This window comes from Venturia canescens, chromosome 10 (assembly GCF_019457755.1).
Source record: "Venturia canescens isolate UGA chromosome 10, ASM1945775v1, whole genome shotgun sequence".
NCBI lineage: Eukaryota > Metazoa > Arthropoda > Insecta > Hymenoptera > Ichneumonidae > Venturia > Venturia canescens.
The window spans coordinates 8,526,394-8,552,816 of NC_057430.1; the positions used below are offsets into that span (position 1 = coordinate 8,526,394).

At 39.0% G+C, this 26,423-nt stretch overlaps 1 protein-coding gene across 4 annotated transcripts in view; it reads left to right on the top strand.

Moving 5' to 3' along the window:
* Positions 1-26,423, top strand: part of Trpgamma (Transient receptor potential cation channel gamma) — an 85,886-nt gene that overhangs the window by 18,261 nt on the left and 41,202 nt on the right. For 2 of the 4 annotated variants that reach the window (XM_043430242.1, XM_043430243.1), the window contains exon 2: positions 5,951-6,003. In XM_043430242.1, the coding sequence (XP_043286177.1) occupies positions 5,970-6,003 (34 nt within the window). In that variant the 5' untranslated portion in view covers positions 5,951-5,969. The remainder of the gene's footprint in view (positions 1-5,950; positions 6,004-26,423) is intronic. The other 2 variants (XM_043430244.1, XM_043430245.1) reach the window with 1 other exon arrangement.

Sequence of the window (26,423 nt, forward strand, 5' to 3'; positions counted from 1 at the left end):
AAAATCCAGCTCATAAGAATCTTCTCGGGCTCGGAAAGCCTCTTCGAGTCAGGAAGCAAACCTCGAATATGTCATAATTTTTATAATTTCAATCGAGAGCGAGGGACCCGAAAAATGCATCGGGACGAGGATCGCTTTCGTGAATTAAATTTCACCGTGCAATCGTCCTGTCAAAAGAGTCATGAGCGGATCCAATTCGCTCGGGAATGTGAGTCGACCCGACGAAAAAAAAAGCAAACTTCCGTTCACCCATCGGACGCACCAGGCACACATTTGAATATTTATTCGTTCGTCACGCTAGTAATGAACTTAGTAAAAAAGATTGCGAAAGCCCCTCACGCGAAAAGCACCGCGCGTTCGGCTTCTCCCCGTACTCGTTTGAGCCCTGAAACGCGACTGAACCTTTCTTATTGCAATGACTTTGATTATCATTCAAAAACATACGGTTCGTTTGTCCCGAAAGGGAGAAAGGAAGATGAAAAACAAAAGAGCTAGGGCGCTCGTATATTATGGGCGACTGTGAGCTCGCGCGCGCTTACGAAAAGCCCGCAGCAGGGAGAATGGAAGTCCAATGTTGAAGCGCGAGCGTGCAACGATCGGAAGAGATATTCGACAGAGATTTATGCTCAGAAACCACCGCGGGCTTTATATTCGAGGAAGTCTTGTCCGATTTTGGCTGACGGAGTAACACGGGCCACGCACGCGCGCAGTCTCATCACGAAAGACCGGCGCAGATTGTAAGACAGTTCATATATCAGAGGCGAAATTTTCATGTCGAATACAAATGCGTGACCGGAAATAAGACGGCGAAGCAGGAACGAGGAGCCAGAGCAGAACTTGAGTATACATTCTTCGGATACTATAGACAAACGGGCGAACAAGGAATCGCGCACGGGGCGAGCTTTGAGCTTGCGAAAAGCTCCGGCCAAGTATGTGTCTGCACGCTCCGTGAAATTCTTTGTTTTCCTCGGGAAAATAACGAGAAAGAGGACCTAGAGGCAAACGAACAAAAAATGTATAGCCGGAAACGAAAAACAGAAGAAAAAAGGAGGCTGCTGAGAACTGAGGATAAGAGACGGACGGGGAGGTCCATTTATATTCCACGAGAACTCTTGGAACATCACGTACGGGAATTTAGGCCTGTTGCTATTTATTTGGGTCATCAAAAGATTACGCTATATTTCTTTTCCACAGTTTCGTATCAGACGTAGAATCGTCGCTTTTTCTTAAATCTCATTAGATTTCTGTCGCATTTTATCAGGATGTTGGCTCATTTATCGTATTCGTATTTGACGCGGAGGAAAACAAAGTTTCGAAAAAATCGCTTTCCTTCTTACGATACTTTCGCATACACGGAGGAAAAAAAATTGTTTATTCAATAGCAATTGATGTTATTGGAAGAGTTTTCCTCATTCAACTGCAATGTTTCCGGAGAGAATGAATCCGCAATTTCGTTTTAAACTATTCTATTTGTTCAAGGTAGTTCATGCACGAAACGATTTTTCTACGAAAGTCTTGCAATTTACACAGAGTTTAAATGGCTAGTCGACTGACACGCATATCAAATTTTAAGGGTCAATGATAAAAAAGTCGAAATAATTAGAAATTGATCAAATTTGGTGATAATGTTCTTCAACATCAAGTGCGAAAACACAAATTTTTTCAAAATTTTCTTCTGTTCAGTTATCAAGTAATTACGCATTAAAGCAGATTTCTTATGCCCGGAATGTATACCTATATATATGGAAACGCTATGCTTATACACGTCAACTTTAGTGATCAATTACTCGATAACTGTACAGAAGAAAAATCTTAAAAAATTTGTATTGTCAAATTTGGCACTAAAGAATATGTTCACAAAATTTTATAAAATTCTGATCATTTTGAATTTTTTTATGTTTTTAGCATGGTTTAGCATGGCAACATTGTATCGCCTGTGCAATATATCCTTAAAGGGTTCGTCTTATTGGTTATTGAGATGAAGGTGTTCAAATATGGAGAAAAATACACAGAATTATAGGGACTATGCGTAAAAAATCGTCTATCTTGCTATATAACGAATGAACGCTTCGTACAAAGTTTATGAAAAAGTACACAATAACAATGAAGTAAATAATGAAGGTTTGGGAAAAAATTCGAGCCGATTGTCTTACTAGTAATGAAGATTTGGTAACGAGCACTCTTATAACCTCACATTTGCTTATTTCGGCATTTTGTTTCTTCTCGGCTCAGTCCATTCCTGTCATAGCCTTCTGTCTTTTTATAGATACTTTTTTCTCGATCCATTTCCCTTTGCGCTTTCTAATGCGATTTTTTACATAAAAAACATAAAAAAAATTTAGCCATGGACGAATGAAATTTCGGGTCCAGTCAGTGATGGATTCGCGATCAACCAAGGTTGTTCAATACCAAAACCCGATTTCTGACGAAAATTAAAAAAAAAAAAAATATATGTCGCGCAGAAAAATCTAACGAATCGATTAAAAAAAAAAGTAGTTCTACTGTTTAGTTTTTCAAATATTGCAAGTTAAGGTAATCGTCGAACAAAAAAGTGAATCGAAATAACTCAAGAACGATTCTGACGATTTTGATTTAAAAAAACACAGTGTTAGAGTATCTTCTGGAAAAAAAACATGATCTACTGTCTAGTTTTTGAGAAAAAAATTATTGTAATAAAAATCGTGTGAGAATTTGAGTGGGAAAATTTCAAGGTTCGCGACAGGGCAACGCTGTCGAGTGAGACGGGCAGTGATTATCACTATACTTTAGGACGCTGCGCTCGTCTCAAACAGTTGCCTGTGTACAATGTTGTCACGATTGACGCGCTTCTGAGCGTTCATTTGCATGCTCGTATATGCGCATACGGCATGAAGATGTATTCTAGCAGGGGCGTACGCAAACGAAAAAATATAAAAATTCCAAAATCACGAGCAATTATGAAATTTTAGTAAAATATCGTAAGCATATATTTTTTTTACTAATAATTAACGATTATTTGAAGGACTTTTGGGACATATTTCACAACGAATAATGTTCGCATAGAAAGGGGGCTGCACCCTATTTTTTATGCTGCACTTAGCTATCGAACTACTTTAATGGCTTGTAATTTCATTCGCCATAAATTTTTTCAATTTATCTTTATAAATTAAAAAAAAATTATTTACAATTTCGAATTAATAACTCTCACATTAATTTAAGTGATTATATCTTAAATTAGAAAGTAAAAATCGATCCGATTCAGACACCCATAAAATACGAGATCCTTCGAGCATGATTAACCTCGTGATGATCATATATTTCATTGCCATCCCGTAATGCCACATTTCGTTCTTTCAATGACTTTTTTTTCTCCGTGTTAGAATGTATATATAAATGCATTTCCAACTGATGTGAGGTAGATCAGGAACAACATTTTCTGCACTCTGCATATGTTTATTTTGTTTTTGTTTTCTCACGAGTGCGGTCCAACGTATATAAATTTCCATAGAGGATTGCAGCATCCATCTCCGGGTTCTCTCAATGGCTCATCCGTGCTCTTACATAAAAGCATTTCGTGGTAGGTCTCTTGCGATTACACGCGCACGTGGGACATATTTATACCGGAAAGAGAGACTTTTTCTTCCGCTTGAATTTAACATATGGATTTATGTTAAATATCATTTATGCAAATGATATTTCAACGTTTTTTTTTCCGGAGTGATATGCATATTGGAACGTTCGTGACGTTTGACGATCAATTCGATTTAAAAACGTTGGCGCGTTCGTTGTCGGTCGCTTTGGAAGCGATAAAGATTTTATTTCAACAATGAGACTTCAATGGCTCGTTTTCCGACGTTTTTTTCGAGGTTTCGCAGGGGATTTGGTAGCACAGTAGCGGGCGGGACTGATTGTTTTGACGTTTTTGACAATCGCCATTGAGGGACCGTCGCACTAGCTGCTTTTTGTCGGAGCAATTTTTCCCATTCCCCCGAAATAATCGCCCCGGTGGAAAGCGATGTTCTCGAGTGTTTTCTCGCCGCTTCGGAGATCGAGCTATACGCGTAGTCGCGCACCAATCAACTGTTTTCCCCACGCAGCTGTTGAACCATTTGTTTTCAATTTGGAATCGATTTCCTATGGAAATTCAAGCGAATGTCTGTGGAAATATTCCCCGGAAGTGTCAGAGCTTTTTGACACTCTTTTCGACCTCCACTCGTACGTATCGCCGCATCGCGCCGATTCAACGGATAAACGTTAGGGACAAAAGCATCCGGTCACCGAGTCATGAGACCCCGGTACGAAGGACGAAAGGAGAATGAAAATTTCATAAAAACAAGTCAACAATACGATTAACCCTCTCAGACCGAGACCTATTTCGCGTTGACGGAAAATGATTCCCTTCATAATTTCATCTTAAAATACTTTCTAGTTTCCGAATCGGGTGGGGTTCAATATGTCGAATAACTGAATTGTAGAACGGTCGATATTTCGAAATTTTTAAAGTTGTCATATCAGATTGGAGAAAAATAAGTAATTCGAAATTCTTATTCCCGATCGACTATTCAGCAGATTGCGCGTTTAATCAAAAATTCCTTCTTTGAATTCATATTTATCCGAAAATATATATTTCAATAGTTTTCATTTAGAATGCAATTTTAACAGATCATCTAAATGTCAAAAGTTCATATTTTCGAATTCAAAATGGAGAGTAATTGTTTTACAGACAGACCAGAATATAGAGTAGCAAAAAATCGAAAGTGAATTTTTCGAGCCTATAAAACTTAGATACGCAGAATAGCGATGGCTCGAAAAGGCGAAAGTCAAAATGACGATGTTTAAAATTGGAGATCACCGGTCTGAGTAAGTGAGTGAGTGAGACGCGTGTATTTGGAGCTCCGCTGCATTTCTTTATTTTGATCGATCGACTTTCTAACGTTTCGCTATTTTGACCGTTCGACTTTTTGGTGTTTCAGTATTTCAACCTCAGTAATATTTAGTCTTTCGTTATTATATTTTCAAAATTGTGAATTTTCACAGTATCGTTGACTGTAGTAATTTATGAATCGAAAGAGTGATAGTCGAATTTTCGAAAAATCGATATTTTAGTCATCGTCCTATGGGCGATTGTTACATTCTATTTTCGATGTAAAAGTGCTTCGAACCTTGCAATTTCTGCTTTATTTATTTTCGGCATTCAAAGCTCTAGTTGAATCTATCTGTCTCCATATTATTATTCAAAGTTTATAAACTCGAGATTTTAGCTGCTCGAAATTTTAGTCATTCCAACATTTGATCCCCACCCTCCGAATCCATTGTGACATTTCAGTTTTTTTGTCGGAAAATATGAATTTTTGAATGTTCGCTGCGCGCAGCACCTTGGGGAGCAAAATCAGGAAAATTTACGAATGAATCTAGCACCGAATACCTTAAATACATCATATTAGCTTCCCTTTGAAAGGAAATAACGTTTGGAGTACGAAAAAAAATGTGTACTCACTTTTCTTTTGCGATAACTAAAGCACCTTTTCCTACAACGCCAACTCAACACGAAACGCCGACTTCATATTGATATTTCGATGGGTTAAAGCAGTTTATCTCTTGGTTGAGGAGTGTCTACGGTGCAATCTAACCTTGCTTGATGGAAATGGGCAGTTAGAACCCCGACCTTACTGACCGATGCAGTTTTATTGGGCCTCGAAGCAACATACGCTCCGAAAGGGTTAACATGATTTTCGCACAATTCAGACCAATCCCATGGATCGCATCGCATCGATAAAAATCGCTCTCGCAACCCGACGCCACCTCGTAACCGTGACGAAAACCTCCCGAAAATTCTTCTCCCCCCCCGAAGAGGGTTCACTCTCAAATAAACCGAAATCGTTAAAATGAGCAATTTCCGATGTTTATTTAATCATTCGAAAGTGTGCAATAAGCGTTAAATTAATGAAAATTTATGTCTTTGGTGTTACAGTCTTTCGCCCGAAGCTACCATGACAGGGACGTACAGGAGATCGGTGAGTACAGGTAGAGTACCACAAATTGCATTTTGCCTCACTTTGGCGGTGTCCGCGCGCGCGCTCGACCAGCGTGCCTCCCTCCAAGTACACACATGTGTATGGAGTACGTCTCCACATGGAGCCATATGAATGGCACATGTATTTTCCAGGTTGTACACACGAAAGAGCACGTGCACTAGCCACTTTCGTTCCATTTAACTGACTCAGTGCGTAACGCGAGTATCCGCAGCACATGCACTGCACGAGCACGAATTATATTTCGATGTAACCGCAGCGAGCGGTGCATCCCTCAGATTGCCTCACACGCGTTCCGCCATGCGCGGTTTCAGCAGATACGAACCGTCTCAGGAACGTCCTTTCGCAGAGCCTGCGCTCGTTAGACGCTTTTTTTCATATTTTACTGTTCACGGTTCACTCGTTTTTCCGCTTTGGCATCGCACGATTTTTTTCCCTATCTTTTCCGTTGCTCGATTGCTCTTCTCGGAGCTCGTCACACAGCGGGGGATTATCGTCGGTCTCTCGTTTTCTTTCTGGTTTTTGGGGACTTTTGTTAAGCTTTTTTACCGGGAAATTTCACTGCGGAGAGGAAACTGTGCGGCTCGGCGAAAGTTGGAGGAGAAAAGCGAGTCGAGGCCGGGGAAAAACGGCAGCGACGACGTGCCGTCTTGCCCCGCGGTGGCTCATTTTTCCCGGATTTCTTGAACGCCTTGTCGCGGGGAGAGAGGAGAACGAGGGACACGATCGTTCCTACAAGAGCCTTCGATATCGTGGCTGCAACGAGGCCGTAACCTCTTCGCTATTCTCGTTTTACTCCGAAGAGGATTCTGCTGGGTTATCTTGTAGGAATACGTGAATAATAAAGGCGGTACGAACGCACATACGACTATCTTCGTGTATATACGCGCGCTCGTATCTGGCCCCTTCGCTATGAAAAGCTCAACCCCGGAGCGCGCAACTTTGGAGAATTTTTGTATGAATATTTGCGCGAGAGCAAGTGGGAATCAGGGCAGAGCGAGTGCTGGCCGGCTCGCACAGACACCCGGCGCATTCCGCTCGTCCTCGCTGCGTCCTGAGCTCTGACACGTAGTCCCGATATTGCCGAGTCGGAACGTGGAGAGAATTTTTTGAAAACGACTCTTTCGAGACGCTGCGAAAGATCCGATAAGCGGGATAGCTCGGACGGCGACAGCGGATCGTCAAAGTCGCAAAACTAAAGAGAAAAGTTTATTTTCTCTGTGCACGCGATAATATCGATCGAGGAATTCTGATACACTCCCCGAGAAGAAGCTGTACTAGACGAGACCGGTCCGAACCGGTTTTTTCTTTATTTATGTACCCGGAAGCCGGAAAAGCTCACAGGGCGCTCCATTTTTTATGCTAAATACGAGAGATTCCATTAAAGTATACACAACTTAAGGAGAGATATGCCAGAATTTCTGCGCGAGAGTGCTCGCGATAGTGCTCCGAAAAAAATGAGATAACCTGGATTCTATCAGGGCTCCGAGATCGTTTCTCATTTTTCACTGTCCCTTCTCGTTTTCTCTTCTCAAGCCAACCTCGGGCGGGGAGAGTTTGAGAGCAAGAGCGTTAAAAAGCCGAGCGAGGAGTCCGAGGTTCCGAGCTCGCCGCCGGCATTATTATCTTTGAACCTCGCGTCGTTTATAAAGGGTTTCGATCAATTCCCCATTGATGCGGAGGACGTGGAGGATCAAACTCTCTAAATCCTGCTACTTCGTGGCTCGTAAACTTCCACCTCGCCAAAGATAACAAAGCAAAAACTTTCAGCCCCCCTCGTGCCCTTTCCTAGCCGACTTTTTTCATCACGAAACTCCGAACCATTTGCGAAGATTCCAAGCGCACTTTCCTTGAAAAATGCAGACCGACGAGTCGAGCCACCTCTTTTTCGATGCTCTCGGGAGGGATTCAGAAAAATCGAGCCTCTTCGTACGAATCACGCACTTTAACGACGCAAACCCGATCTTCTTATTGACCTTCAGTTATTTTTCGCTCTCCAATTTCATGCATTCTCGCTGATTAAACGTCGCGTCTGCTTATCGGATTTCCACGTGCCAATATATCCGGCGCAGGGCCCGGATTTCGCGGTTGGGAATCATCGCCGCACTCGGGTACACGAGTTGAGCCTCGAGAGGAATTCCCCCTCCCGCCGCTCTCCCTCGCTGTCAGCATCAAGGCACACTCGACATCTCGTTAGCGACCCTGCGTTCAATGATACGCTCGCGCTGTGTAGAAACGCATGAAGGGATGATCGAGCCATGGAGACGACGGTGCAGCGATTGGGTTAGTCAGATGTGCACTCATCTCCCCTACTTCGCCTGCTTCAGTCAAAACTGGATTAATTCTCGTGACAGAGAATGGGGAAGTAACGTTCGGTGTAGGCTTTTTCAAAATTGCTTAACGGATTAGGATCGGAGGCTTTTTTCGATCGGGTGCTTCGGTTACTGAAAATAACACGATTTTGCAACGGCAGGCTTATTTTTTTCGTACGCGGGAGCGAGAGTCGTTGGATTTATCATTTATTCTCTGGCTTCGTTTCGTCTCTTGATTGAGGAGTTTATATTTTCGTTGGATTTCTGATTGAGAGGACTTTGCAATGGCTTCGTTCGTGGGCTTGTTTTATTATTGATTTTGGGGTAAATGTTTACAATTCTCACTTTTGATAAAAAGCATGTCAAATTATTGTTTGAGCATTATTGATGAAAAATTATACCGCGATTCGTTTTAGGGAGGGACAATTCGATTAAAAATTTTCTCTTTAAATTTGAAAACATCACGAGAGGGAAGGTAGGAAAATCAAAATACGGAATAAGGACCCACCCTACGATACTGCACACACGTCGACAGATCTTCCAGACCCACCCAACCACTTCTACGTGTTAAAGATAAGGCGTCGTATGAATTTGAAACAACGAATACTGAAAGAATCAATGATTACAGTAGCTAAAAAATTGAAATTTCGCTTATAAAAACAAAATTGTGTTTGTTTTACCTTTCCCATTCTTAAAATTCATTGTAATATAATTTTTTACACGTTGCCAAAATTTATGGGACCATTCTTCATTGAAGACAAGAGCGAAGAAACTGGAATTTCATTGGGATATTTTCAACATTTTTTTTTAATTTTTGTACATTTCCCCCCTCCCTTAAATGAAACCTTATATAATTTTTTATTGATAACAATGCTGAAAAAAATTAGGACCATTTTGAGGAAAAATAAGTATTTACTTTGAATTTAAAAAAAATATTTTTATTATTTATTATTGACTTTTTTAATATGCAGACTGAAAAGTGAACACGTTCACTTTGAACTTTCGAAGGTGTACGTACGCTCACGCTGAATTTCCTTTCTCACTCTCATCTTACACCGACTCGCACATGCAAACGTTCGAAGCACTGGTTCAATTATTACTCCATACAATGTTTGAAGATGGGTATTTCTTGATATTTAGGAGTGAAATGTGATCTTCGGCTGGCCGAGGTTCGATTTCGGGCGACGATTTTGCGGGGTGACGAGCAAATACAAGAGGCAAATACGATTAAAACTCTTTCGGTGAATCCGTGGGAATAATCGAATCGAATAATCACCTCGCGAGGTTTAAAATGGTAAAAAATACTTAATCATTAAATCAGCACTCCTGAGAACTGGCTTTTCGTTGTTTTATATTTTCTTAACATAATGTTATTTCACTTTTTTTCTTAAGTACTTGTCGTTCGCTCAAAGTAAAACGAAGAGCAAAAAGAAGCTGCTTATTCACAGAGATCGTTGGAAATAAACGTCCTCTTTATCCTTCGCGAGGTACTTCTTCAATTTACTTTCCCTCTCTCCCTCTAATTTTCTCTCTCTAACCGAGGGCTCGAAAGACGAAAAAGTGGAGAACAGGTTGCCAGAGTCTTCCGAGTGAAAAAGTTTCTCTGGATCCTTTGTTCCCCTCTCCTTTCTCTGCTTTCCTTTGGCCTCAGCTTTTCCTTCCAGTCCTCTGAAAAAGCTTTACATTCGGAGTACGCGGAACGTTACTGCTGTGTGAGCAAGCTACTGAATATACATGGGACATTCTGCGTTCACTTAGCCTCGAGTTCAACTCGATTACAGAAATCAAATTCTTCTTCCTTTTAGTCTCGATCGAAAGAAAAGCACTATTTGACATTATAATCGAGTGCATTTCGCTCTCCATGATTCAACAGATCCAGAAGTGTGATCGAAGAAACTCTTGGAATTATGAAAAAATTTTTGTTTTTCTGAGATTTTATTGTGAGATGATTCTTTGGAATATTCGCAAGTGCTTTCTTATCCATGTCGCAGAAATAACGTTTGGCAAATGGCTCTGAGTCATACTCTGCGGTTGCGTTGATTGAAATAAAAATGAATATGCACGCATAGTCGTATTTATAATCAGTACGCTTTTCGACGAACCTAAAAAGCTCTATAAAACCTCTGTGAAGCTTTTCTCAAGTATAATACGAGAAACCACTACGTTTAACTGTTGTAGTCGCCTTTATATGCTTTCGAGTGCAATTTCAAATATACCTGTGTATATATAGGTATATGTATGAGTATTTATTGGAGCAAGGAAAACGCGAGGCGTTAGGAAAAACCGAGGGAAAATATAATAATACGAAGGCGACGAAACGCTGAGAGCTTTTTCCCCGAATTTATTTCAATGAACGACTTTTCAATTTGTACGAAACTCGCGTTGGTTCAACATCGAGGAATTGCAAAATTCCGAGTATTTGTGACTTCAATTTTCACGCTATTTATTCTGTTCGTGTAACTACATTATCAGACGTAATCATAAGAAAAGTCTCAAAGTAATGCAGAAAGTGTTAGACACGAAGAAAACTTCTCTATCATTTAGGTTGATTATGCCCGAAAGATCGTATTTTATGGGTGTCTAAATTGGATTGATGTTTACTTCCTAATTAAAGATATAATCACTTTGAATTAATGTTAGAGTTATTAATTCGAAATTGTAAATACATTTTTTCAACTTATCGTTTGGCGAATGAAATTACAAGCCATTAATTAATCGGGGATCCATCACTGACTGAACCCAAATTTTCATTTGTCCCTAGCAAAAATACTACAGTTTTTTATGTAAAAAATCCCATTAGAAAGCGTAAAGGGAAATAGATCAAGAAAAAAGGATTTATAAAAAAACAGAAGGCTGTGACAGGAATGGCCCAAGCCATGAAGAAACAAAATGCCGAAATAAGCAATTGTGAGATTACAAGAGTACTCATTACCAATTTCGTTGAATTTTTAACGTAACATATCTTTATTCCTAGTAAGACAATTGTCCCAAATTTTTTCCCAAACCTTTATTATATACTTCATTGTTATTGGGTACTTTTTCGTAAACTTCGTAAGAAGCGTTCATTCGTTATATGGAAAGATAAACAATTTTTTACAGATAGTCCCTTAAGGTAATTACCTTAAGATAACTACTTTACTGCATGGTAGTCAAATGAGTGCTAAATTTTCAAAATCAAGTTTAATGCATTGATTAAATGTATTGTTAGTAGACATGCATTAAAGTATATTTTATTATCGTGAAAAAATATTAAAAACAATAGTTTTATTAAACCATCAATTGATAAATGCAAATTCCCGCGAAATAAAAATATACCATTTTCACTCGTATTTTTCAAAGAACTATCTGTGTTTTTCAACCGATTTTATTGCACCGAGTCTCATTTTATTTCACTACAGATCCTCTACGAATTTACCACGTAGATATTTATAAAATTCCTTTCTTCAAAAGCTATAAATGAAATTTTTTTTAGTTTAATCAACAATTAGACGCAACAGTGAAACGATTAAGTTAAAAAAAAAACAAACTCTATGGTGGATTTGTAGATCAGTTAAGAGGATGGATCAGTCGCTTCTCCGGTATCGAATTTTCGATTGCAAAATTAGTTAACACTGTTGAACCCATTTTGATAAAAATTGAACTGTGTATACTACAGTGGCATGACACAAATCGTCTGACAGAGCGAATATGTGAAATTCTCAAAAAAAATTTTTTTTTTTCATTACCATCGGAGTAATCTTATTATTTTATATAATTATTTCGAAAGAAATGAACGGATCGAAATTTTGGCCTGTCAGTCGAAGCGCAAATTTCGAACGAAGATTTTAAGCCTTGTTGCATTGAAATCTATGTACAATTGACGACAAATTTACATTTTTAAATTTCGGTTGAAAAAAATGATCGACTATAAAAATATTCGACGATTTCGTCAAATTTTTGTTAGCCGAATCGTTTGCGAAGGTAACCCTGAATCGTTTGACAGCCGAAACTCATGGAGAAAAGAGTTGTGTTGTGCGGATATGTAACGAGCATTGATCCGAGATTTGTGAAAAGGATTGTTTTGTGCAAAGAGTGCGGGCAGTGAACGCATAATATAATGGTTAACCTCACAACGTTAAAATGTGAGAAGCGCTCGAAAAAATGTATATTTCTTTAATCGCGTATATTTCGTTTTTTCAGTGCACAACAATACAAATTGACGGTATGTTCATTTACACCGTTTATTGAAGCGAGAACTCATTGGTTAATTACCGCTGGAGATTTCAATTGTTATTGAACTACCCAACGATGAAAATCGTTGGAGATTTATAGAAGAAGGATTATTGTTTCTTATAAACAATATCAATTGTTTATTTATTTACTCCGCTTCGTCAAGCGAGAACCCAATGGTTTAATACTGTTGGAGATTGCGATTCTTATTCAATTACCCAATAATAAAAATCGCTGGCGATCTATAGGAGAACGATTGTTCTTCCTTATAAACAATATCAATTGTTTATTTATTTACTCAGCTTCTTCAAGCGAGAATCCAGTGGTTTTTCCCACTGACGAGTTCAATTCATATTGAGCTGCCCATCAGTTAAAAAAAATCGCTGGAGATGTACGAAGAACTAACGTTCATTAGTTTAAACAATCGAAATTGTTTATACACGCTGCGACGTCTAGCGGTAGTATGCAGTAGCTCCTAGCGAGCTCTGCAGTACCGCTAAAAAGGGGGGAGGGCGTCCGGTCATTCCATCAACTGAATTGCATAAAACAATTGAAATTAATTAAGTTCGTCGCAACTTTCACGAGATAATGGTAAGTAAACACTAACACCTTTCCATATAAAATAATGAAGATAGCATACCCGGGGTGGGGTTCAATATGTCAAATAACTGAATTGTAGAACGGTCGATATTTTGAAATTTTTAAAGTTGTGATGTCAGTTTGGAGAAAAATAAGTAATTCGAAATTCTTAACCCCGATCGACTATTCAGCAGATTGCGTGTTTAATCAAAAATTCCTTCTTTGAATTCGTATTTACCCGAAAATATATATTTCAATAGTTTTCATTTCGAATGCAATTTTAACAGACCATCCGAATGTCAAAAGTTCATATTTTCGAATTCACAATGGAGAGTAATTGTTTTACAGACAGACCAGAATATATAGAGTAGCAAAAAATCGAAAGTGAATTTTTCGAGCCTATAAAACTTAGATATGCAGAATAGCGATAGCAGCTCGAAAAGGCGAAAGTCAAAATGGCAATGTTTAAAATTGGAGATCACCGGTTTGAGTAAGTGTGAGAGTGAGACGCGTGTATTTGGAGCTCCACTGTATTTCTTTATTTTGATCGATCGATTTTCTAACGTTTCGCTATTTTGACTGTTCAACTTTTTGGTGTTTCAGTATTTCAACCTCAGTAATATTTGGTCTTTCGTTATTATATTTTCAAAATTGTGAATTTTCACAGTATCACTGACTCTAGTAATTTATGAATCAAAAGAGTGATAGTCGAATTTTCGAAAAATCGATATTTCAGTTATCGTTCTATGGGCGATTGTTACATTCTATTTTCGATGTAAACGTGCTTCGAACCTTGCAGTTTCTGCTTTATTTACTTTCGGCATTCAAAGCTCTAGTCGAATCTACCTGTCTCTATATTATCATTCGAAGTTTATAAACTCGAGATTTTAGCTATTCGAAATTTTAGTCATTCCAACATTTGATCCCCACCCGAGTAGAAAAAGCATACTGTTGGAACGAGTATGCACAATAAAGTTTTTGATATTAATCGAATATTTAGACAATGGTCGCATAGTTTTGTGCTGCACACATAACCATGGTCTCCAATGTTGACATGAGGTCACGGTTAATGTGACAATTTATTTTAATTTGCACCCTATTATTATCGATTAAATTACCGATTTAACAGATGTCATAGGATCTCTGGCTCATAAATTTTTGGTATTCGGGATGATGTTGGTTTTGATGACGATGGACTGCTCGAACAAGAAAGAGGATCGAAGTGAGTAATCTTTCATGGACAGTGTTTTCAATGATCTAAGTACTTTGAAGCCTTGCGTGGAATGTAATATGTTTCTGAAAAGTTACAAATTGGTTCCGCTTTGTAAATACTAATATCGATGTCTTGAATTGCAAAGCGACAGTGCTCTGCAATATTTGATAAGATAATTCGTGTTTTTGCAGCGACAGTGCTTATTATTCAATATAAATCAATGTCAGTGATAGTGGAGCAACGCTGCTCTGTGATTATACAATTTATATTGGATATTACACAGCGTTATCAGTGACAAAGAAGTTACTGAGCACTGTAGCTTTACTGTCAAAAAGCTGTGTGACTGCAGTGACATCGATAGCCATATCAAAAGTTTGAAAGTGGTACAACTTATAATATTCAACGGAATTTAATATGAATATTAACGGATACGAAGTACTTACGCTGCAGTAGCACGCATATTCATGTAAACAGATGGAAATTAGTGTTTTGCATCATTAAGTTTAAATAGCACTGTTTATCTAGCGGTGATGCTTTATAACTGTCTGCTAGTGCTAGCATTTTTTTGTATTTTTAATTTGACATGATACTAAAAATAATTTGAATATCTTGCTTTTTCAGCGAGGCTAGCCCGTCGCGGTAATGGTTTCTTTTTAGATTTTTTTTCAAAGTTATCATTAACTGATGCGGATTCACTGCTTCCCAAGCGAGACCATCAGTTCATCACGAAACTGGGATTATTTTTATTCACATTATTTTGTATTATTACAATGAGCAATAAAATTCACCGATCCTGGAGCGAAACCAGCTGATGCTGTTGATCAAATTATAGTCAAAATTTCGAATGAAATAATCTTGGAAAATTTTTTTCATTCACAGCTTCACAAGCGAGATGAGCCCATCACGAAACTGGTTTTTTTTTTTACGTTTCATTTAACGTAATCAGATTAATAATTTATTTAATCTACCACTTTCCGAGCGAGACTTTCATCGCGATGCTGATATTTTTTTTGCTCCGTTTTCTAGAGCAATAATAAGTTCTAGAAAACAGTATCATTCCCTGAGTGAAATCAGCTATCTGATCTTTACACAAAAAGTTGCCGACCAACGCATGACAACGCTTCAGATGTTTTAGTGTTACTGCGCAAGAACTGACATTTATATCATAAGTTGCAGCTCTGCTCTTCTCATGTCTCTGTTTAAAAGAAGATGTATCAGTCGGTATATCGCAACCGTGATGAGTGCGAGAAAGATATTGCTGCAAATTTCAAAATCGAAATTCTTTGTCATAGTTTGACCGATTAAAAAAAGGCTATGTCAGCCAATTTTTTCCATCATCGTGCGTAATCTGACAGAGCCTCTTTTTAATCGATCAAACTACGTCAAAGAATCTCGAATCCGAAAATTCCAGGTGAGGTTAGTCGACTGATTTATACTCTTAAGGTAAAGGATCAGTCGACTCACCTCACCTCGAATTTTCGAAATGAAAATTCTCCGCTGTCGTTTGACTAATCAAAAAAAGGCTCTGTCAGCGGACGCGGAAAGATGGCAAAAATACGCTGACAGGGGCTTTTTTTTATTGATCAAACCGTGTCGCAGATATTCAATTTCAAAAATTGCAGCTATCTCTCTCGCACTCACGGTGGCGAGATAGCGACTGCTCCATTACCTTAAGATGACGGATCAGTCGGTAATCACACCTCGAATTTTTGAAATTGAAACTCTTTGACATCGTTCGTCCGATTAAAATAATAAAAATGTCATCGTACGCAGCACGATCGCAAAAATCCGATGACATTTTTATTTTTTCGATCAGACGAACGATGTGGAAAAATTTCCTTTTCAAAATTTGCAGCTATCTCTCTCGTACTCACGGTTGTGATTACCGACTGATCCATCATCTTAAGAGGATGGATCAGTCGACAAAATGACCGGACGCCTCGCCTTCTGTTTAGCGGTACTGCAGAACTCGCTAGGAGCTACTGCATACTACCGCTAGAGGTCGCGGCGCGCGTCTTCCTCCAAGTTCCAGCGCGCTCGGCGCATAAGAAACTTGACGAGAGACGGGTATAAACAATTTCAATTGTTTAAACAAAAGAACGTTTTGTTCTTTTTCGATTTCTTTCGACTTTTCTTCGATTTTGCAATCGAAAATTCGATACCGGCGAAGCAACTCTTGAAGAACAAAATCGAGACGTGGTATAATAAAATCAGTCAAAAAACGCAGATAATTTTTTGAAAACCAGTGAAAATGTGTCATCGTAGAGACTTGCACTTATCGATCAATGGTTTTGCAAGACCATAGTTTTTAATATTTTCACGCATTAACAAGACATGCTGCAACACAAATTCACTAACAATACATTTTTAATCGGTACGTTGAACTTGGCTTAAAAGCGTTTTGAAAATTTAGCACTCATTTGACTAGCATACAGTACAGTAGTTACCTTAATCAACCAATTCTACCATCGAACGAGCGAGAGTTGAATTTCGGAAATCCTGATCATAAAATAATAAAATTTCGCTTTGAGAACGATGTTATTTCCTCAGACAGCAACTGGTTTAACGTTGATCAAAGTTTCGTTCCATCCCGAGCATTTTGTCTTATGAATTCGAAGCTGAAAAAGCTCGGTGCAAATTACGAGACTGCAAAATCAGTGTGCACGCCTAATTAAAAGTATATTCGAGCATCAAGAGCTCCGGTGTATACGACGCAGACGAGTATTTCTTGTACATCATGAACTGTATGGAAATCTCGCGCGGCATAGTCGCCAATCAGTGACGTGGCTCTTGCATTGCTTGTAAAGACCCTCTTCCTACCCTTAAGTGCAAACAGATCGTTAATCGTTGGTTTGCAGGGCAAGCACGTTAATTGCTGCTTGCATTACGTACCTCGAGCTCGTGCGGATTAACAATGGACGATAGTCAAGCATGCAGAACGGGAGAGACGCAAGCGGAAAGTGCCTTTTTGTGTGCACACGTACGAGCATTTATTTCCACTTTCGAAAAAACTCATCCCGGTTGCGTTTACCTGTAAATAGCCTCATTTTCTGCAATGTGAAAAAAATGGTGGATCGAGCTCCATTCGATCTCACATTCTCTGAAAATAGTCGCGAAAGTGCAATCGTGTATTGAAGCTGAAATGGACGATTTCGGCAAACATTTGTCGACGCAGTTATCAATATTTATTGATGAACGAGTTTCTATCATTTTTAAGACAGATCATGCCAGCAGAATCGTATTTTATGTGTGTCTGAATTTGCTCCATTTTTTACTTCCTAATTAAAGATATCATTATTCTAAATTAATGTCAGAGTTATTAATTCAAAATTGTAAATAAATTTTTCCAACTTATTTTTTGGTGAACGAAAATACAAGCCATTAATTAAACAGGGATTCATCACTGGCTAAAATCTATAGTATTTTATGTAAAAACTCGCTTTAGAGAACGCAAAGGGAAAACACAACGGGAAATGGATCAAAGACAAAAGGCTATGACAGGAATAGAGGCCAAGCCAAGAAGAAAAAAAATGCCGAAATAAGCAAATGTGAGCTTACGATTGCTCATTTTACCAATTTCGTCTCGACTTTTTCCCAGACCTTCATTATATACTTTATTGTTATTGTGTACTTTTTCATAAACTTCGTAAGAAGCGTTCATTCGTTATATGGAAAGATAAACAATTTTTTACGCATAGTCCCCATACCCCTGTGTATTTTACTTCGTATATGTGAACACGTTTATCTCAATAACCAATAAAACGAATCCTTAAAAATTTGATATGCGTGTCAGTCGACTAGCCATTTAAACTCTGTATAAATTTCAAGACTCTCTTAAGAACATCGATTCGTGCACCTCATGTATAAAAATTTCTTTTTTTTTTTATTACTCATTCTTTGGGAGCTACGAAATTTTTCAAATTTTTTGGTCAATCGTTTGATTGGAATTTCTGCTCGGATCTGATGCACTTTTGAGAGTTTTTTTTCTTACGCTTCGGAACGAATGTTTCAGCAATATTTTTCGGTCAAAAGACCGAAACGATTCTGTAAATTGGACCAAGTTTCGTTCCTTCGAAGTTTCTCTATTTTCTATCTTAATTGGAGACGTCGCCGCGGAAATACGTTGCCCACATCTTGCATGATCTTTCACATTAATCGTAGACTTATACGAAGAGACTAATTGCTACTGAAATTCCAGGGAGTTTGGATTGGGTTGGGCTGCTTTCCGCTCTCTTCCCATCTGCGTTTGTCTCTCTCTCTCTCTCTTTGTCCCTCGACTCTCCTGCCCGACACTACGACGATCTATTCTACTGAATAGAGAATTTACAGTGAAAGTGTTCGGTGTGTAAACAGACTTGGATGGAAGCGGAAAAAAAAGTCTATTTGGTTTTCGCCAATTCATCTCGTACACGCTGAGACAAAAGCATTAATCGAATTGGAACGGAAAGATCTTTTTATTCCGATTCCTCGAAATTCTTTTCTCTTATCCAGAAAGTTTCTTTTTCTTTCAACAAACAAAATATATATCCCAGAATCCGCTTTAACCAGCCGGACTTCGGACTTTTCTTCTTTGATTAATCGCTCGGAAGTCGATCGACCTTGTACGAAATTCTATGAATACGGGAATCGAGTTTTTTTTCGTCAAGAATGTACATTCGAAATTCGTATGAATTTCACGACTGAAAATCATAATTTTAACATTTTTTATCGTTGTTTTTATGTAACGAGTCGAAGGTCACGATTTCCCAAGTCGTGGCGGAAAATGAGTTTTTTTTAGACCGTGAATTGAGTTTTTGCCGAGAAATTGAACAAGCTAGGAAGAAAATGAATTTCGAGGGACCCGATCCACAAATTTGTTCTGCTCTCCGGAACTTTTGACTCGCAGCTCGTGACAGAGACGAGCGCAGGTCCAATCGCTTAAATCCTGTAAGTTTCGGAGCCCCCGATTTTCTTCGTTCTCTTAATTCTCGCATCATCCCACCGAGATCCATCAAGCCCAAGAGACAGTCCAATTTCCAATAGCCCTCAGTGAATCCTTCGATTTCTTTCACGCTGTGCTCGCGCGCGTTCATTAAATTAACAGCGTCGTGTCGCTCTGGACGTCCGGTGACGGGAGCGGAAGTTCCAAGCTTCGTGAATTTCCGTACCGGATGCCAATAACACAAGGAGGGAGGTGGACGAAAAAACGAGAAAACGAGTTTCCCTGCAACGAGGCTTTTCAGCCGAAAGATCTTCAAGAACATCTAGCCGCAGCTAAAGTTTTCACTCGCTCCTTCTTTTCTGTTTTCAAGTTCTTTACATCAAGATCTCTCTCCTTTTCTCCAATTTCTTTTTGACTCTTCTTTTGCTGCGCTGAAATCCTGTGAAACTGGAACTAAACCAGAGAGCCAATGAGTCGAAAAAATGTCGAAAAAACATCGCTGCTGTGCATAGCCAAATTGAGGGGAATGATGAAAAATTAAATTCTGCTGAATTTTTTGAAAACTCAAGTTTAAGGAAGTTGAGGCATTAGAATGAAAATGATGTCACCGCTTTTAAACCGATTGCATCTTATAAAGTGAAGTGTAAAAAAAAATCAGTTAAATTTTCAGACAGTTTAGGAGCGTCGTTGCTGAGAAAAATCAATAACAATTTGGGCCAAATAACATGTAATCTTATGGAAGTCAAGACACATTCGGTGATATCTCCGTTAAAAATGATGCTAAAAATATGAAATTTTTTGGGCAACATGAGCAAGGCTTGCCGAATAATGTCAATTTTTTCAGATTTATTAGGAGATTTGCTGAGATTATATTAATAATAATCTGTTTCTCGTGCAATTCTTTGAGACTAGGATCGTCACCGTTCGTGTTTTCGACTGAGCTTTCGCCAGCTTTTCGTCTTTTTTTTCGACTCTTCTTTAAAGTGTATGCAACGTTGCCAAACTGTAAACTGGCCTAACTTCGGAAAGGTACAGACCATAACTTTGGGTAAAAAAAGTGACTGTACAGCCTCAACGTGTCCTTAAGGAGGGGTCCTGCTTTAAAAAGTCAGAAAAATCAATTGTTTTTGGGAATGTTTTTAGGATAGACGGAAATAACTCACCATAGCGAACTTTTAGGTATAGTTTCAAAGATATTTCAAAAGTAGGTACAAAAACACTTTTTTTCATGGGAGAAATAATTATTTGTAGGTACATGGTTTATGCGCAAAATGTGATTGTCGAAATTTCCTAATTGCGTACAATGTGGAGATCGTAATTATTTTCTGCAACAAAAATTCCAAAGCTTTTTTCCATTTTCATATATTTTCCTCCCATATAAACCTATAAAAACCCGAAAAAATTGCGAAATTCTATATTTTTAGCGAGTTTGAAAAAAAAACGCTTTTTAAAAAGAAGAATATCACTTCAACGTCCTGTAAATATAGAATTTCGCAATTTTTTCGGGTTTTCATAGGTTCACATGAAAGGAAAATATATGAAAGTGGAAAAAAATTTAGAATTTTTGTTGTACACAATAATTACGATCTCTACGTTGTACGCAGCTGAGAAACTTTGATAATCAGACACGGCGCATGAACCATGTACAAATGAGTATTTCTCACATTAAAAAAATGTTTTTGTACTTCCGAAATATCCTTGAAACTACACCGAAAAGTTCGCTATGCTGCGTTATTTTCGTCTATCCTAAAAAAATTTCCGAAAACAATAGATTTTTTTTTTTTTTACTTTCTAAAGCAGCACCCCCCTAATCGCGCAGTTGTAAAAAAGTGAGAAACTAAAAGGATCGATTTGCAGTACGAAAAGATCGTCGATCAAGGCGCAATATCAGAGCAGTAAAACCAGTGCATTCGAGTAGCGATGTATAATATTTTCTATTTATTATTTCGAATCGAAAAGTTTCGGTTTAAAAATAGATGGGACGTATAAAAATATTGCCACAAGGTATACATAAGGGGGCGTATGCCGAATGCCTCTTTTGAAATTGGTAAAGTGCCTATATTAAGATCTCGCAGTTGTATCGGAGGTTTCGCGTGTGCTATGCTCGGATCTCTCAGACGCGTGCGCGGAGCGTGATTTAGTTTCAAATTCGGTCAAAACGTTCCTGGAGCAAGATTAAGATTCTGACCGGACAGAAGGGGCTCGAGAGCACGGGAGGCTGTTTGAGTTTGGCGCATCTGTCGATGGTTTACTCTGCTCCGAAGAGTACACGTGAAGCAAAATAGAGAGAAAAAGAAAATGAATTTATTTGGAACTATGGAAAAATCGCGATTGAGAACTATCGAGATAAAGACTGGGCGGAAAGTTGAAAGAGTTGAAAAAAAAATCACAAAAATCGAAAAGCCACATGCTTATCGCTTTAACGAGATCATCGTAAAAATATCTCGTTCATCGTTTACAAAAGCACGAAGCTGCGAATTGAAGAAGAACGATATTTAGTCTTCTCTTCTTCTTTTTTTTTTTATTTTCTCGCTCCGGCTGTTTGGCTTATTCACTTTCTTTCTTTTTTTCAAACTCAACATCTTTGCTCCATGTCTCGTTTCAGCTTTCTTGGATTTGGTACTGTTTCACTCCTCCCCACCCTCCTTTTTTCTTTTTATTTTGATGTCTCCTCGCAATTTCTCTATCGCTCCGTCTCTCTCTCTCTTCTCCGTCTGCTTTCTCGGATGCTGTACACTATGATTTATTGGTCGATCGTTCGGCGTGGAAGAAAAGAGAAAAACAGGGAAAATTGCGAGCCACATAGTACCACCGGGAGCATTATGTTGGCGAAGTTTACACGCTACACATCCGGTTCTTCTCCCTCGAGGAAATAAAAAGAAACACAGCGGGCGCGAGAATGTAGAGCCATGGGAACTTGCGATGTATGGGGGTCGAACTTGAGGCTTGACCGAAGTGGTTCAATCTCAGCTCCGTGCCGTGCGGTAATATTGCTAAGAGTGCTTCCGTCAATCAATGTCTTTACTCCTCTCGATTGAAGAGGCAGCAAAACCCGGTCATCATTGCCTGACACTTTTCCAATCGTTGAAAATTTTCATACTTTCTTGATTAACCGAGACATGTTTCGAAGAGTAAATCAATATTTTATCGTCTTTCACATAACTCAATCGACGGCGTGAACGGAATCGAGAAACGCGGTTCGAAATCAATGACTTTTTTGTAGTCACACGAAATTTTTACGGTTTATTGGAAATTGCTTCACGCTGATAAAAGTAAAGAGAGGATGAACAAATTTTGAGAACGCGTTGCGACTCCACTTATAGTGTCAACGATGATTGCTCAAGAACGCGCGGCACTGATCGTATATAGGCGTATACAATATTAAAGTGAGGGGGCGGAAGACGCATGTATATAGCAAAGCAACAGGTGCATAGAAATACTCCTGCAAGTAGGTGGAAGGGTCAACCAACTGGCACGAGACTTATATCCTCGTGAAATACAAGCATATAGAATGGCTTGCAAAGTTGGTGCTAATTTGGACCGTCTTTTCGTTAATTAGGTGAGAAAGAGGGGGACGTTCGAATTTAAGGAAGACCATGCGTTACTTGTGATTCAAAAAAGCAACTGAACTTTTTTGCTCTTTTGATGATCGAAGAAACGATTAAAATTTGTTCTCCCAATTATTTAAATAATATGTGTAACTTATTTTTTGAGATTGATAAATTTTTAATATTGTGATAGCGGTTTAAATACTTTCGTTGTAAAATCGGCAAGCAAAATGTGACAACAGCCATTTTCTATTTACATGCGTATGCATATCTATTTTTTAAACCAGCTGGCTCATGGTGTTGCCAAACCTTGTTACTCGTTAAGGAAGTTGAGGCTGTACAGTCATTTTTTTTACCCAAAAGTGATGACCTGTACCTTTCAAAAGTTAGGCCAGTTTGGCAATGTTGCATACACTTTAAAGAAAAGTTGGGGAAAAAAAGACGAACAACTGGTGAAAGCTCAGTCGAAAACACGAACAGTGACGATCCTAGCCTCAAAAAACTGCACGGAAAACAGATTATTATTAATATATAATCTCAGCAAATCTCCTAATAAATCTGAAAAAATTGACATTATTCGGCAAGCCTTGCTCATGTTGCCCAAAAAATTTCATATTTTTAGCATCATTTTTAACGGAGATATCACTGAATGTGTCTTGACTTCCATAAGATTACATGTTATTTGGCCCAAATTGTTATTGATTTTTCTCAGCAACGACGCTCCTAAACTGTCTGAAAATTTAACTGATTTTTTTTTACACTTCACTTTATAAGATGCAATCGGTTTAAAAGCGGTGACATCATTTTCATTCTAATGCCTCAACTTCCTTAACCTCAAATAAGTGTTTTTTTCTTTTTCCATTCCCAAGAGATTTCCCAAGAGATGTTCTATTTTCTTATTCTCGCTTTTGACTCTTTAAAGTTGGGAGGATCCTATTTCATTTTTCATTGAATCCAAATCGTCGCGCAGGAAGTGTGCTTGCCATAAGAGCCTATGTAAAAGGCTTCAAAAAATGTGATTTTAGTTAATTATTCTCTCGACAACCGGACGGTAGATTCTATAATTCCGGAAATCGATGCACGCTGTATATTTCTAGCATATTTCCAAATTTCAACTCTCAAAGTTTGAATTTTCGATTGCCATTAGACTCGTGTGAACTTGCTTAAAATTTTTTCGAAAAAAATTGTGTTTTACGAATCCCCAGTGGATTCGTTAGATTCATCGATTATAATAGCTTAACGATAACAATGACAACTGAGATGGAAGAAATCTTTTGCAGTTTTTGAGGACATTTGCAAATCAGAAAAACGAAACCTCGAGGGAGAAGTTTTATTACGAATTCTGCTCTGTTTGTAACGCGAAATTTTTCAGTTTACAGTTTGTCATTTTGCAGTCAGGAGTCCTTTAGAGGCTTTTCTCAAGCAATTTTGAAAGATTAAACGAATGTAGAACACAAGATTTATTATGATTCGAGGTTATGAAAAGTTCGTGCGAAAGTGCAGAATCGTTAAACGAGCTGTTGAAAACCTTTTACAATATTTGAGAAATCGATTATAGAGTTTGGAGTCCACGCATGATACACGCGTGTGGAAAAGTCATCGCAGCAAAAAAGCGTAGGTCGAGCAATTGCTGGTTGACAAACTCTAAAAAATTGTTTATTATTATCGTTGTTTGGAAAGTTCCTTCCGACGAATTGAAAGATCGATAACCCACGATTGCATTAAATTGAGTTTTTTCGTACGTTATTTTTGTAGAAGATCGCAAGGTTCGAATTCCCTCTCGTTTTTTAAGCACGCACCCTGCAGCGAAGTTAATGCGTGGGACTTCAATTCATTGATTTATATTAATGAATATATCTCTCCCCTTCGCGCATTAATCTAATGAAAAAGTTGTTCCGACGTCCCATTAATATTTCTCAGTCGCGCGTTATCGGGGCTGAAAAAACAAGACTCGATGTCCTAGATCTCGTTTTTATTAGCACGAGCGGATGGAACAAAAAGTTCAAACAAATGTTTTGAGCTGAAAGTTTTAACGACGCGGTTGCGAAGGGAATTTAAGAACGAATGCGGTCTCTTCCTTGAGGCTCGACCCCTTTTCGCCCCTTCCTGCATTGGCCCATGGTTGAAGTCGTTGAGCCTTCAAAGGCGGACGTCAAAAATTTATTCGATTTGAAGCACCGATACCCGATGAGGAAAGTAGGGAAACGCGGATCCGGACACGAGTTCGCGCAGAGCGGAGCATGTTACGTAACACGATGAATAAAATTTCGTTACAAGAAGAAAACATGCTGCGGTGGTCTGCGCGCAAGGCTGGATCATCAATCACACGCATAGGAGCCGCGCATTAAAATAACATCGATCTTTCAACCTGACCACAAATGCACCGGAGGCTTATAACAGGCGACGAAGATTACGCGCTCTCCTTTTCTTTCATCGCGTTTTTTCTTCCGCTTCAACTCCTCCTACCCATTTTATATTTTTTTCATATTCCTCGAGGGCGTTCGCATCAGAGTGCACCTTCGATGCATTTATTTCATAAATATGTGTGGCATTATTCGGACTGATGCATACACCAACGTCCAGGAAAGGAATATGAGACAAGGGCACTCGCTCTCCGAGGGGGTTCCAACAGTTACGCCCTTTTAAGCAACTGCGATCGATACAAGTACGAGCCTGCAGGTAACACACTCTGCTGTATCGATCTCTTTCCTTGCTCGCTACTCTTCGCTCGCCAACATGCAACCCGTCTTCGGCACAACGACCCTCCGCGAGGTCGCGAGGTCGAAAGTCCCTCTTTGCCATTTTCTCTCCTTCTCTCTCGCTCCTTCGTTCCCTTTTGCTCTTTAACTCTTCGCCGCTGGAAGACCAAAGAGATGCATAACTTTAAGGCTCTCTTTTGTGTAAGAAAGAGAGAGAGAGAGAGCCGCACCAAGCCACAGCGAAAATGCAGGCTTGTGGTAACTGACCTCATCCCTTTGCACCGATCGATCCGAGCCACTGACATCGCATCAGTGCCGGAGGATTAAACCCTCCCATTTGCCGCATGCGATGTTCAATGCCCTAATATCCTATAGACTGCGATGCACTGCTCACAATCTCGACGAGGAAACGTCAATTGCAATAAATCGTTGCTATTTCGATGCTTATTTGTCAATTGTTTTTATTCGTTTGTTACCCTCTTGGTTGGATCTGGCATTTCAAAGTCCCCAAAGTTCCGGCTCACGCTGTAGAGGCTCTGAAAAACATCCGCATGCGGTGAGGTTTGAACGAGTAAATAAATGCTTCTCAAAGAGCTCCGCGCAGAGCTGAAGTTGATGTCGCAAATGTCGATGGGAAGATGTGAAAAAATAGTTTTCCCGAATCATAAACGCTTCCCATCGCGGTTGAGTGACCGATTTTTCGAGCTCCTATATTGCCGCGGAGAAACAACGAATTGCGCAGCGTAGAAAAAGCTCTACTGAAAGTTGAAGCGTTATCTCAGATCCTATTACAAGAGGAAGGAACGACAAATGTTTTCGACAATCCATCATCGTATTTTCTGGATCTGTGGCACTCCACGAGCCATACTTGTTGGCTAATACCGCTAGGGAGAAAGTCTGTCGGGGTGGGTGATCCTCGCGTTCATATGGG